The 12,687-nt window shown below is 43.0% G+C and overlaps 1 protein-coding gene across 1 annotated transcript in view; it reads right to left on the reverse strand.

Annotated features, from left to right (window-relative positions):
• LOC141161552 (aldehyde oxidase 1-like) overlaps positions 1–12,687 on the reverse strand; it is a 536,896-nt gene that overhangs the window by 118,845 nt on the left and 405,364 nt on the right. Inside the window, exons 14-15 of the mRNA XM_073646509.1 lie at positions 4,836–5,020; positions 4,589–4,751 (exon numbers count right to left, since the gene is read on the reverse strand). Coding sequence (XP_073502610.1) covers positions 4,589–4,751; positions 4,836–5,020 — 348 coding nt within the window. The remainder of the gene's footprint in view (positions 1–4,588; positions 4,752–4,835; positions 5,021–12,687) is intronic.

Consider the following 12,687-nt stretch of genomic DNA (forward strand, 5'->3'; position numbering starts at 1 on the left):
ATTTTAGCTCACCCCAAAGATTTTCAATGGGATTGAGGTCAGGACTCATTGCTGGCCATTTTAAAACAGTCCATTTTTCTTTTTCACCCATTCCTGTGTACTTTTGGATGTGTGCTTTGGGTCATTGTCTTGCTGGAGGGCCCATGATCTTCGACTCAAACCAAGTTTTCTTACACTGGTAAGGACATTTCGCTGCAAAATCTCTTGATAATTCTCTGCTTTCATGTTTCCTGCACTATGCTTAACTTTTAGTAAGGAGTTCTTTTCCTTATAAGCTTCATTGCGCCGTCTGTAAACAAACTGTTGCTTTGCATTGCCAAAAAGCTCTATTTTTGTTTCATCTGTCCACAAAAACATTTTCCCAGAAGGATTGTGATTTGTCAATGTACTTTTTGGCAAAGATCAATCGTTCCTTTTTATGTCTTTTCTTCAGCAATGGTTTCTTCCTTGGCCTTCGCCCATAAAGCTCTGCTTTGTTTAGTGTGCGGCATATGGTAGTCGTTGAAACCATGACCCCAGACTCTTCCAGGTTGGCCTTCACATCTTTGGATGTTTGACGTGGTGTTTTTTCCACCATTCGCACCAACCTTTCGAAGACGTCTCTTGTCAACTTTCCTCTTTCCCCCACGTCCAGGGAGGTTCTTGACGGTTCCATGCTTGGCAAACTTCTTAATAACATTGCGCACTTTTGAAACTAGGATACCAAGGTCTTTGGAGATGGCTTTATACCCTTTGGAAGTCTTGTGTTTGCTAATAATAGCAGTTCTGATGTCCTCAGACAGCTCCTTTGTCTTCACCATTGTGACAAAGGAACAGGGCCTACCATGTGGCATTTTAAAACACTGAAGTCATCATTCATTGGCTAATTCATGTCACATGGGCACCAACAATTAATCACAGGAGAATCTCTTTTGTAATTTACCACCGACAAGTCAAAATGTGTTTCCATACTAAATTAATGTAAAGGGTGCCAATACTAGTGACACAGCAAGCTTTAGGTTTTTCTATTTTTCCCTCCTATTGTTTTTTGTTTTAAATGATCGTTTATCATTTGCTCTTTTGTATTTAACACGAGGGCTCTATACAAAAAAACAGTTTCACTTGATTCATTTTTTTCAGGAGATATTCCACATTATGTATGTAAACTTCATGGGTGCCTATAACGATAAGCAGGACTGTATGAGCGAGAATTGTCTTTTGATATAACCCTTTTCACTAGCAGACACAGAGAGAAAAGGGTCCGTGTGCAAGAACAATATATGGGCTCTTTGTAGTACAATAGCATCTCATAATGCACAATTCCACCTGCTTTGGAGGTGTAAATGGGCCCCCTTGCCCCTTGGGCCCATGCTGCATAGGTTGCACCAATGATATGTCCGCCTCTGACCCTTTTAATGACAATGAAACCTGTATAAATACATATGCAGTAAATGCCCCAAATAATAGATGCAGGCAGCCAAAAAGTTATTATTCAAAACTTATTACTGTAAAATTGAATGCAATCAAATTTGGATCTGTGTCTCAGAAGCTATGCTGTTATCAATCTACAGGCATAAAAAGTAGTACAACAATTTTGACTTGTAAATGAATTGGTAAATACAAGGAAGAAGCAATGTGAGGTTTATATTATTGGTCAAATGAATTAATGTGGCACCTTTATGATCTTTGCATACTACCATAGGATAAAGGAAATTCTGGTAAATATATAGGGTGGGCCATTTATATGGATACACCTAAATTAAATGGGAATGGTTGGTGATATCAACTTCTTGTTTGTGGCACATTAGTATATGGGAGGGGGAAAGCTTTTACAGATGGGTGGTGAGTGACCATGGCGGCCATTTTGAAGTCGGCCATTTTGGATCCAACTTTATTTTTTTCAATGGGAAGAGGGTCATGTGACACAAACTTATTGAGACTTTCATAAGAAAAACAATGGTGTTCTTGGTTTTAACGTAACTTTATTCTTTCATGAGTTTTTTACAAGTTTATGACCACTTATAAAATGTGTTCAAAGTGCGGCCCATTGTGATGGATTGTCAATGCAACCCTCTTCTCCCACTCTTGACACACTGATAGCAACACCCAGGGCCGGCTCCAGGTTTTTCTGGGCCCCGGGCGAAAGAGTCTCTGTGGGCCCCTTTTACACATACACGATTCATGATGCACAGATACGGCGGAGAAATATATATATAGTACACAGGGCGCAGCCTGCCACCTCATCCTTCACATATGCAGACATGCGCACGCACACACGGTACGCAGACATGCGCACGCACACACATGCACGCAGACATGTGCACGCACACACATGCATGCACACACATGCACGCATACACGGTACGCAGACACATGCACGCACACACGGTACGCAGACACATGCACGCACACACGGTACGCAGACACATGCACGCACACACGGTACGCAGACACATGCACGCACACACGGTACGCAGACACATGCACGCACACATGGTACACAGATATGTACACATACAGACATACACACATTTTTACACAAATTCTTGAAAACATATATAAAACAGACAAATATATATACACAGTCATACACACTGACATTCACATACATGCACTCACACAGACCCATTACAAATATTTTTAATATGGGGATTGGGGAAGCCTCACTCACCTGTCCCCGGCGTGTCACAGACTTCATGGCCCTGGAACATCAGAGGGGCCCACTTGCGGTCGGGTTCGGGCCGCTCCCCCCCATCTGTGCAGGACCTCCAACGGTGTTTGATTGCCGGCACTCCCCCAGACATGGCCGCGCGCTGTGCGGCTGTGTCTGCTAGTAATGACGTGGCAGGGGCGACACACAAGCACAATTAAAGGTGCAGTGCCAACGATCCTGCCGTGTCATTACTAGCAGACACAGCACACTGTGCGCGGCCATGTCTGAAGTGCTGGCAATCAAGCAGCGCCTGCGTCACTGAACAGGTGCCGAGGAAGCGGCCAGGGCCCCGACAGTGAGTGGGCGGTGGGCCCCGACAGTGAGTGGGCGGTGGGCCCCTCTGATTTTCCAGGGCCCCGGCACTTGCCCGGGTATGCCGGGTGCTGACGCCGGCCCTGGCAACACCGCAGAAGAAATGCTAGCACAGGCTTCCAGTATCCGTTGTTTCAGATGCTGCACATCTCGTATCTTCACAGCATAGACAATTGCCTTCAGATGACCCCAAAGATAAAAGTCTAAGGAGGTCAGATCGGGAGACCTTGGTGGCCATTCAACTGGCCCACGACGACCAATCCACTTTCCAGGAAACTGTTCATGTAGGAATGCTTGGACCTGACACCCATAATGTGCTGGTGCACCATCTTGTTGGAAAAACTCAGGGAACGTGCCATCTTCAGTGCATAAAGAGGGTAGCACATCATCATGTAGCAATTTCAGATATCCAGTGGCATTGAGGTTTCCATTGATGAAGAATGGCCCCACTATCTTTCTACCCCATATACCACACCATACCATCAAGATACGAGATGTGCAGCATCTGAAACAACGGATACTGGAAGCCTGTGCTAGCATTTCTTCTGCGGTGTTGCTATCAGTGTGTCAAGAGTGGGAGAAGAGGGTTGCATTCACAATCCAACACAATGGGCAGCACTTTGAACACATTTTATAAGTGGTCATAAACTTGTAAAAAACTCATGAAAGAATAAAGTTACGTTAAAACCAAGCACACCATTCTCAATAAGTTTGATGTGTCACATGACTCTCTTCCCATTGAAAAAAATAAAGTTGGATCCAAAATGGCCAACTTCAAAATGGCCGCCATGGTCACCACCCATCTGGAAAAGTTTTCTCCCTCCCATATACTAATGTGCCACAAACAGGAAGTTGATATCACCAATCATTCCCATTTAATTTAGGTGTATCCATATAAATGGATACACCTATGTTTTTGTTTTGTTTTTTGCCTTCCCCTGGATCAACGCTGCAGAATAGCTGCAGTGCACAAGAAATAGGCTGAACTGGATGGACGTTTGTCTTTTTTCGGCCTTATAAACTATGTAACTATGTAAATGGCCCACCCTGTATATATTTAATATATAAGTATATATTAATATTAGCGTTGGTGTGAATCAATTTGCATGTCCCAGAGTATTGGCAACGACAGTGGTCTGTGGACGCTAGTGGAGAACCACCTTTTACTTTCCGTCATCCCTGGCTTTTCTTTTGATTAGTCAGCATGGCGTGACGTCATCCTTGAGGCATGATGCATATGTGGTATCGTGACAGGCTGCCTAATAATAAGAAGAGACGCGGATGCCGTCAGGTAAGAGGTGTTTCTCCCACTCCCAACATGTAGCCATAAACCACTGTGGAAAGTGGAATAGGACATGAGAATTTATTCGCACCAAATAGTTTATAAGTACATATAAATCTGAGCTCTTGCAGCACTGATCCTTGGTGTTAGGACATAATGCAAAATTGAAAAGTTCCTGTAAAGTTCCTAAACATTTCATGTAGGTTTTAACTGAGGGATTTTCTAAATTATTAATAAAAATGATTATTCTTTTAGTTGATCATTCTTCAGATACAGTATATGGTTAACACAACATAACCCACCTCTGAGTTCAAAGCTTGTAACACTTCGAGGTAGAATTTGAAAAGAAAACTAACAGTCAATGTTCTTCTGTATTCTACCTTCCCTCCCGGAGCTGAGGGTGTAAGGGAAATCTCATCCAAAATAAATCTACATGCTTCACCCAGTGTCTCCTCATTCCACTGCCTGGTTAGATGAAAGGGTTAAATTAGACTGTATGACCCATATTAATTATATAGCAATGCACCACATAATAATATTACTGCAAACCTTCCAATGACTGCTTCTCTCGCCTTGTTTGCTTGAACCGTGCTTGTGCCAATACCACCAAAGTAAATATTCATGTCTTCAATGATGTCTGAATGGTCTCGGAACAGCACTCTCATTCCTGCGACCACTATAGCCATAGAGTTCACCTTTCTCTGTGCCTGTCTGAAGGCAGAAACAACTTCCCACTGTGGACAGAGGGCAATAATGTTAAAATAATCCCTTGGAAATTCCGTGTAGGAGCCAATGTAAAATATCACATCTTCACAATTTCCATATTGTCATTAAAAAAGCTCCAGCCAATGTCAAAACATATCAAGACTGACATTATGGGGTGTTTTATCATTCACTAGAATACGGCACTGGAAACCTCAGCAATGTTCGTGGATCCTTTAAGACACAAAATATATATAGTTGTCCTTGAAAAGTAGAGAAAGTGCTTTAAACACCTGGATAACCCCATGACGCAACTATGTACACTCTGGGGTCTGCATGTGTGGAGAGAGCTCAGTAGTTGAGCCCACATCACACACAGCAGAGGGCAGCTGTGTTATCCAGCTGGGAGTTGCTGTAAGGCCATGGCCTCACTATCAGTATTTGGTCAGTATTTTTTCTCAGGAGTGGGAGCCAAAACCAGGAGTGGGTGATAAATGCAGAATTGGTGACTTGTTTCTATTATACCTTTTCTCTGATTGTTCTTCACCTGGTTTTGGCTCCCACTGCTGAGAAAAAATACTGACCGAATACTGACCAAATACTGATAGTGCGGCCGTGCAGCAGCAAAGAGAGATAGCTCCAGTCACTGCTGTCTGAGGCTGCGTGCACACGATGCGTTTTTCATGCGTTTCCGCTGCGGAATTTCCGCACTGGAAACGCATCAAAAACACATGGTAATCCGCACCCCATGGTCCCCAATGGCATTCTGCAATGTCAATGCACATGCTGCGGATTTTTCCACAGCGTTTCTGCAGCGCTCATAAATCCGCAGCATGTTCATTAATTTTGCGGAAGCGCAGCGGAAGCGCCGCCATTGACTTGCATTGAGACGCATAGAATCCGTGTCTGTACATTTGTACACGCAGATAATATGCGATTCAATGTGCGGATGGTACCCAGTTCTGGAGGAGAGAAGACTCTCATCCAGACCTGGGTACCATTGTACCTGTAAAAAAAAGAATAAAATAATAAATAAAGTTTATATTCACCTGTCCGGCGGCCCCTGCAGCGCTTCTCCTTCCAGGACCTGAGATGACGTCGCAGTCATGTGACCGCAGGCTGTCTCGCGAGATGCCGGCAAGCCAGGAAGGAACCAGGAAGGAGCGCGACAGCACACGCCGGGGCATCGGAGGTAAGTATAGCTTTTATTTTTTTTATTTTTACGGTCACACTGTATAAATCCATGCCGTTTGCATGGATTTATACAGTGTGATCTAGTTGTCAAGCATTTTCCAAGTGATGCTATCGCCTGGAAAGTGCTTGTCAGTCCGCATGCGGAAACACATGCGTTAACGCATGTGGATACGCATGTGAATCCGCATGTATTCTGCAGGAAAAACGCATGCACAATCTGCATGCGTTTTTTCTGCCAGGGAGATGCAGAAATGCAGCAGAAATTTTCTGCTTCATTTCTGCATCGTGGGCACATAGCCTAAGGCTAAGTGCCCGCGAAGCAGAAATGCTGCTGATTTTTTCTGTATCTCCCTGGCAGGAAAAACGCATGCGGATTGTACATGCGTTTTTCCTGCCAGGGACATGCGGATGTGAAGCGTTCTTCACTTGCATTTCCGCATGCGGATTATCAAGCACTTTTCCAAGCGATTTTAGCATCACATGGAAAAATGCTTGACAACTTGGTCACACTACACTGTGTTCCAAATTATTATGCAAATAATATTTTCTCAGATTTTCCCAAATTACCTATATGAATTGCAGTCATTGTAATTTTCCAGTCAAATAACTATTAGAGTGCAATTGAAAGTTTTTTTGTATAAACTGCCTATGATAACAGTATATTTAAAAAAAAAAACTCAAACTGCACTCAAAATGCATGTTCCAAATTATTATGCACAGCAGAGTTTTCAACCTTTTCATTTTAATAAAGAACAAAAAAAATGGTCATTTTGAAATTATAAGCATTAGCAGGTTATTACAAACTGAAATCAAACAGTTTTCAACTCAAAACTTTATTGTAGGTGATGTTACATTTGCACATAGGACCCCTTGTTCGAAAGGAGCTTCTGAACTCTCTTGTCCATTGAATTTGTCAGGTTTTGGATGGTTTCTGCTTTAATTGTTTTGCATGAGGACAGAATACCCTCCCAGAGCTGTTGCTTAGATGTGAACTGCCTCCCGCCATCATAGACACTCCTTTTGATGATGCTCCAGAGGTTCTCAATGGGGTTGAGGTCAGGGGAGCATGGGTGCCACACCATAAGTTTGTCCCCTTTTATGCCCATAGCAGCCAGAGATGCAGATGTGTTATGTGCAGCATAAGACGGGGCATTATCATGCATGAAAATGATCTTGCTGCGGAATGCACGGTTCTTCTTCTTGAACCATGGAAGGAAGTGCTGTTTGAGAAACTCAACATACATTATGGAGTTCATCTTTACCCCTTCAGGGATCCTAAAAGGGCCGACAATCTCTCTTCCCATGATTCCAGCCCAAAACATTACTCCACCTCCTCCTTGTTAGCGCCGTAGCCGTGTTTGCAAGGGGTGTCCATCAACCAGCCATCCTCCACTCCATCCATCTGGACCATCAAGATCATTTCATGCATGATAATGACCTGTCTCATGCTGCACATAACACATCTGCATCTCTGGCTGCTATGGGCATAAAAGTGGACAAACTTATGGTGTGGCACCCATGCTCCCCTGACCTCAACCCCATTGAGAACCTCTGGAGCATCATCAAAAGGAGTGTCTATGATGGCGGGAGGCAGTTCACATCTAAGCAACAGCTCTGGGAGGGTATTCTGTCCTCATGCAAAACAATTAAAGCAGAAACATCCAAAACCTGACAAATTCAATGGAGTTCAGAAGCTCCTTTCGAACAAGGGGTCCTATGTGCAAATGTAACATCACCTAGAATAAAGTTTTGAGTTGAAAACTGTTTGATTTCAGTTTGTAATAACCTGCTAATGCTTATAATTTCAAAAATGACCATTTTTTTGTTCTTTATTAAAATGAAAAGGTTGAAAACTCTGCTGTGCATAATAATTTGGAACATGCATTTTGAGTGCAGTTTGAGTTTTTTATTTTTTTAAAAATATACTGTTATCATAGGCAGTTTGTACAAAAACCTTTCAATTGTACTCTAATAGTTATTTGACTGGAAAATTACAATGACTGCAATTCATATAGGTAATTTGGGAAAATCTGAGAAAATATTATTTGCATAATAATTTGGAACACAGTATATATGAATACATGCAACCAGCATGGATTTATATAGTGTGACCAAGTTACGATGCTGCAAATGCAGCATCAATAGTAAAAAAAAGAATACAATGGTGAAAAATAAAAATAAAACATTACACTGCGTGCAGAATTATTAGGCAAATGCATATTTTGATCACTTCGATACTTTTTATACATGTTGTCCTACTCCAAGCTGCATAGGCTTGAGAGCCAACTCCCAATTAAGTAAATCTGGTGATATGCATCTCTGTAATGAGGAGGGGTGTTGTCTAATGACATCAACACCCTATATAAGGTGTGCTTAATTATTAGGCAACTTACTTTCCTTTGGCAAAATGAGTCAGAAGAGAGATTTGACAAGCTCTGAAAAGTCCAAAATTGTGAGATGTCTTGCAGAGGGATGCAGCAGTCTAGAAATTTCCAAACTTTTGAAGCGTGATCACCGAACAATCAAGCGTTTCATGGCAAATAGCTAACAGGTTCGCAAGAAGCGTGTTGGCCAAAAAAGGCGCAAAATAACTGCCAATGAATTGAGGAAAATCAAGCGTGAATCTGCCAAGATGCCATTTGCCACCAGTTTTTCCATATATCAGAGCTGCAACGTTGCTGGAGTATCAAAAAGCACAAGGTGTGCGATACTCAGGGACATGGCCAAGGTAAGGAAGGTTGAAAAATGACCACCTTTGAACAAGAAACATAAGATAAAACGTCAAGAATGGGCCAAGAAATATCTTAAGACTGATTTTTCAAAGGTTTTATGGACTGATGAAATGAGAGTGACTCTTGATGGGCCAGATGGATGGGCCAGAGGCTGGATCAATAAAGGGCAGAGAGCTCCACTCCGACTCAGACGCCAGCAAGGTGGAGGTGGGGTACTGGTATGGGCTGGTATCATCAAAGATGAACTTGTGGGACCTTTTCGGGTTGAGGATGGAGTGAAGCTCAACTCCCAGACCTACTGCCAGTTTCTGGAAGACAACTTCTTTAAGCAGTGGTACAGGAAGAAGTTGGTATCGTTCAAGAAAAACATGATTTTCATGCAGGACAATGCTCCATCACATGCATCCAACTACTCCACAGCGTGGCTGACCAGTAAAGGTCTAAAAGAAGAAAAAATAATGACATGGCCCCCTTGTTCACCTGATCTGAACCCCATAGAGAACCTGTGGTCCATCATAAAATATGAGATCTACAGGGAGGGAAAACAGTACACCTCTGGGAACAGTGTCTGGGAGGCCGTGGTGGCTGCTGCACGCAATGTTGATCGAAAACAGATCAAGCAACTGACAGAATCTATGGATGGAAGGCTGTTGAGTGTCATCATAAAGAAAGGTGGCTATACTGACCACAAATTTTTTTGTTTTTGTTTTTGCATGTCAGAAATGTTTATTTCTAAATTTTGTGCACTGATATTGGTTTACCTGGTGAAAATAAACAAGTGAGATGGGATTATATTTGGTTTTTATTAAGTTGCCTAATAATTCTGCACAGTAATAGTTACCTGCACAAACAGATATCCTCCTAAGATAACCAAATCTAAAAAAAACCCACTCCAACTTCCAAAAATATTAACCCCTTAATAACATCTGACGTACTAATACGCGTCTGTGCCCTGGGACTTAAGAGCCAGACCCGTATTAGTACGTCATCGCGATCGCGCGCGCACACAGGCTGTGCGGGCGCGATCGCCGCCGGGTGTCAGCTGATTGTCACAGCTGACACCCGGTACTATGTGCAGGGAGCGGTCCTGCACCGCTCCCAGCACATTAACCCCCGAGATGCTGCGATCGAAGTCGATCAAAGTCGATCGCGGCATTGCGGGGGCAAGGGGAGGTGATCGGCGATACTCACCTCCTCTTCCGGCTTCCATCGCAGTCTGCAAAGGCTTCCCGGGTGTTGCCATGACGACCCGATGTCGTCATGACAACATCCGGGTCACCAGATTGCAGGAAGATTGCTTGGACATGCGCAGTGCATCTCCAAGCAATCTTCACACTGTGCACTTCTGACAGCCTTCATGGCATAGGGATGGTGCTCCATTCCTGTGCCATGCAGGCGATCAGAAAAAAAAAAGTGAAAGTCCCAGAGTGGGACAAAGTAATAAAGTGTATAAACTGTGTGAAAGTGGAAAAAAAAAAAAAAAATGTGCAAAAATATTATAAAAAATAAAAAAAATAATACACCAAAAATAAAAATATAATGTACCCATCAATAAATATTATTATAAAAAAAATAAAAAAAAAACAATAAAAGTACACATATTTGGTATCGCCGCGTCCGGAACAACCTGACCTATAAAACTGTCCCACTAGTTAACCCCTTCAGTGAACACGGTAAAAAAAAAAAAAAAAAAACGAAGCAAAAAACAATGCTTTATCACCATACCGCCAAACAAAAAGTGGAATAACACGCGATCAAAAAGACGCATATAAATAAAAATGATACCGCTGAAAACGTCATCTCGTCCCGCAAAAAACAAGCTGCCATACAGCTCCATCAGCCGAAAAATAAAAAAGTTATAGCTCTCAGAATAAAGCGATACTAAAAAATATTTTTTTCTATAAAATAGCTTTTATTGTGTATAAGCGCCAAAACATAGAAAAATGATACAAATGTGGTACCGCTGTAAACGTACTGACCCGAAGAATAAAGCTACCTCATCAATTTTACCACACGCGGAACGGAATAAAAAAAAAAAAAAAAACAATTCCTGAATTGTTGGTTTTTGTTTATTCTGCCTCCCAAAAATCGGAATAGAAAGCGATCAAAAAATGTCACGTGCCTGAAAATGGCACCAATAACAACGTCAAGTCATCCCGCAAAAAACGAGCCGTCACATGACTGTCTGCCAAAATCTGGAAAAATTATAGCTCTCAAAATATGGCGATGCAAAAACTAGATTTTACAAAAAATGCGTCTTTTAGTGTGTGACAGCTGTCAGTCATAAAAACCCCATATGATTCTGGCATTGCTGTAATCACACCGACCCGAAGAATAAAGTCGTCTAATCACTTATACCGCACAAGGAACGGCGTCAAAAATAAACTCTTGGGTTAGGATTGGGCTAGGGTTAGGGCTGGGTTTGGGGCTAGGGTTGTGCTGGGGCTAGGGTTGTGCTGGGGCTAGGGTTGTGCTGGGGCTAGGGTTGTGCTGGGGCTAGGGTTGTGCTGGGGCTAGGGTTGTGCTGGGGCTAGGGTTGTGCTGGGGCTAGGGTTGTGCTGGGGCTAGGGTTGTGCTAGGGTTAGGGCTGGGGTTGGGATTTTTTTCAAAAGTAAGAGAAAAAGATGACGATATGGCGACTAGTGTTGAGAGCAAGTGCTCGCTACTTGAGTTTGCATCGGGTGCTCTGGTATGCATTGAGTATCGTGGGTATTTGAGTGACATGCTCGAGTCTCTGCCCCATATGCTTCGCGGCCAAAAAACTTTACGGGGATTGCCTGCCATGCACGAGTGATCCCCGCATGTTTTTTTTTGGGTGTCTAATAACCGTGAAACATGCGGAGCAGGGACTCGAACATGTCACTCGAGCACACGCTGTACATGGTGCATACCTGAGTACCCGATGCAAACTCAAGTAGCGAGCACTTGCGCTCAAGAATAATGACAACTTATTCAATATGATGACCTAATGTAAACAAATAATGTGCCGTACCTCTGGGTTCAAAATGTTCACTATACACCTTAATAAAATCCTTGAGGGGTATAGTTTCCAAAATGGGGAAACTTGTGGGGGAGCTCCACTGTTTAGGCACATCACGGGCTCTCCAAACGCGACATGGTGTCCGCTAACAAATTGAATGGAAAATCGGATCAAATTGTTAGCGGACGCCATGTTGCGTTTGGAGAGCCCCTGTGTGCCCAAACATTGGAGCTCCCCCACAAGTGACCCCATTTTGGAAACTAGACCCCCCAAGGCACCTATCTAGATGCATAGTGAGCACTTGGAACCCCCAGGTGCTTCACAAATTGATTCGTAAAAATGAAAAAGTGAAAAAAAAAACACTTTTTCATTTTTATGAATCAATTTGTGAAGCACCTGGGGTTCCAAGTGCTCACTATGAATCTAGATAGGTGCCTTGGGGGGTCTAGTTTCCAAAATGGGGTCACTTGTGGGGGAGCTCCAATGTTTGGGCACACAGGGACTCTCTAAATGCAACATGGTATCCGCTAACAAATTGAATGGAAAATCGGCTCAAATTGTTAGCGGACACCACATTGCGTTTGGAGAGCCCCTCTGTGCCCAAACTTTGGAGCTCCCCCACAAGTGACCCCATTTTGGAAACTAGACCCCCCAAGGCACCTTTCTAGATGCATAGTGAGCACTTGGAACCCCCAGGTGCTTCACAAATTGATTCGTAAAAATGAAAAAGTGAAAAAAAAAACACTTTTTCATTTTTAGGAATCAATTTGTGAAGCACCTGGGGTTCCAAGTG

Source organism: Phyllobates terribilis, unplaced genomic scaffold (genome assembly GCF_046119375.1).
Source record: "Phyllobates terribilis strain yellow unplaced genomic scaffold, ASM4611937v1 Scaffold_9__5_contigs__length_417890890, whole genome shotgun sequence".
In the NCBI taxonomy this organism is placed as follows: Eukaryota; Metazoa; Chordata; class Amphibia; order Anura; family Dendrobatidae; genus Phyllobates; species Phyllobates terribilis.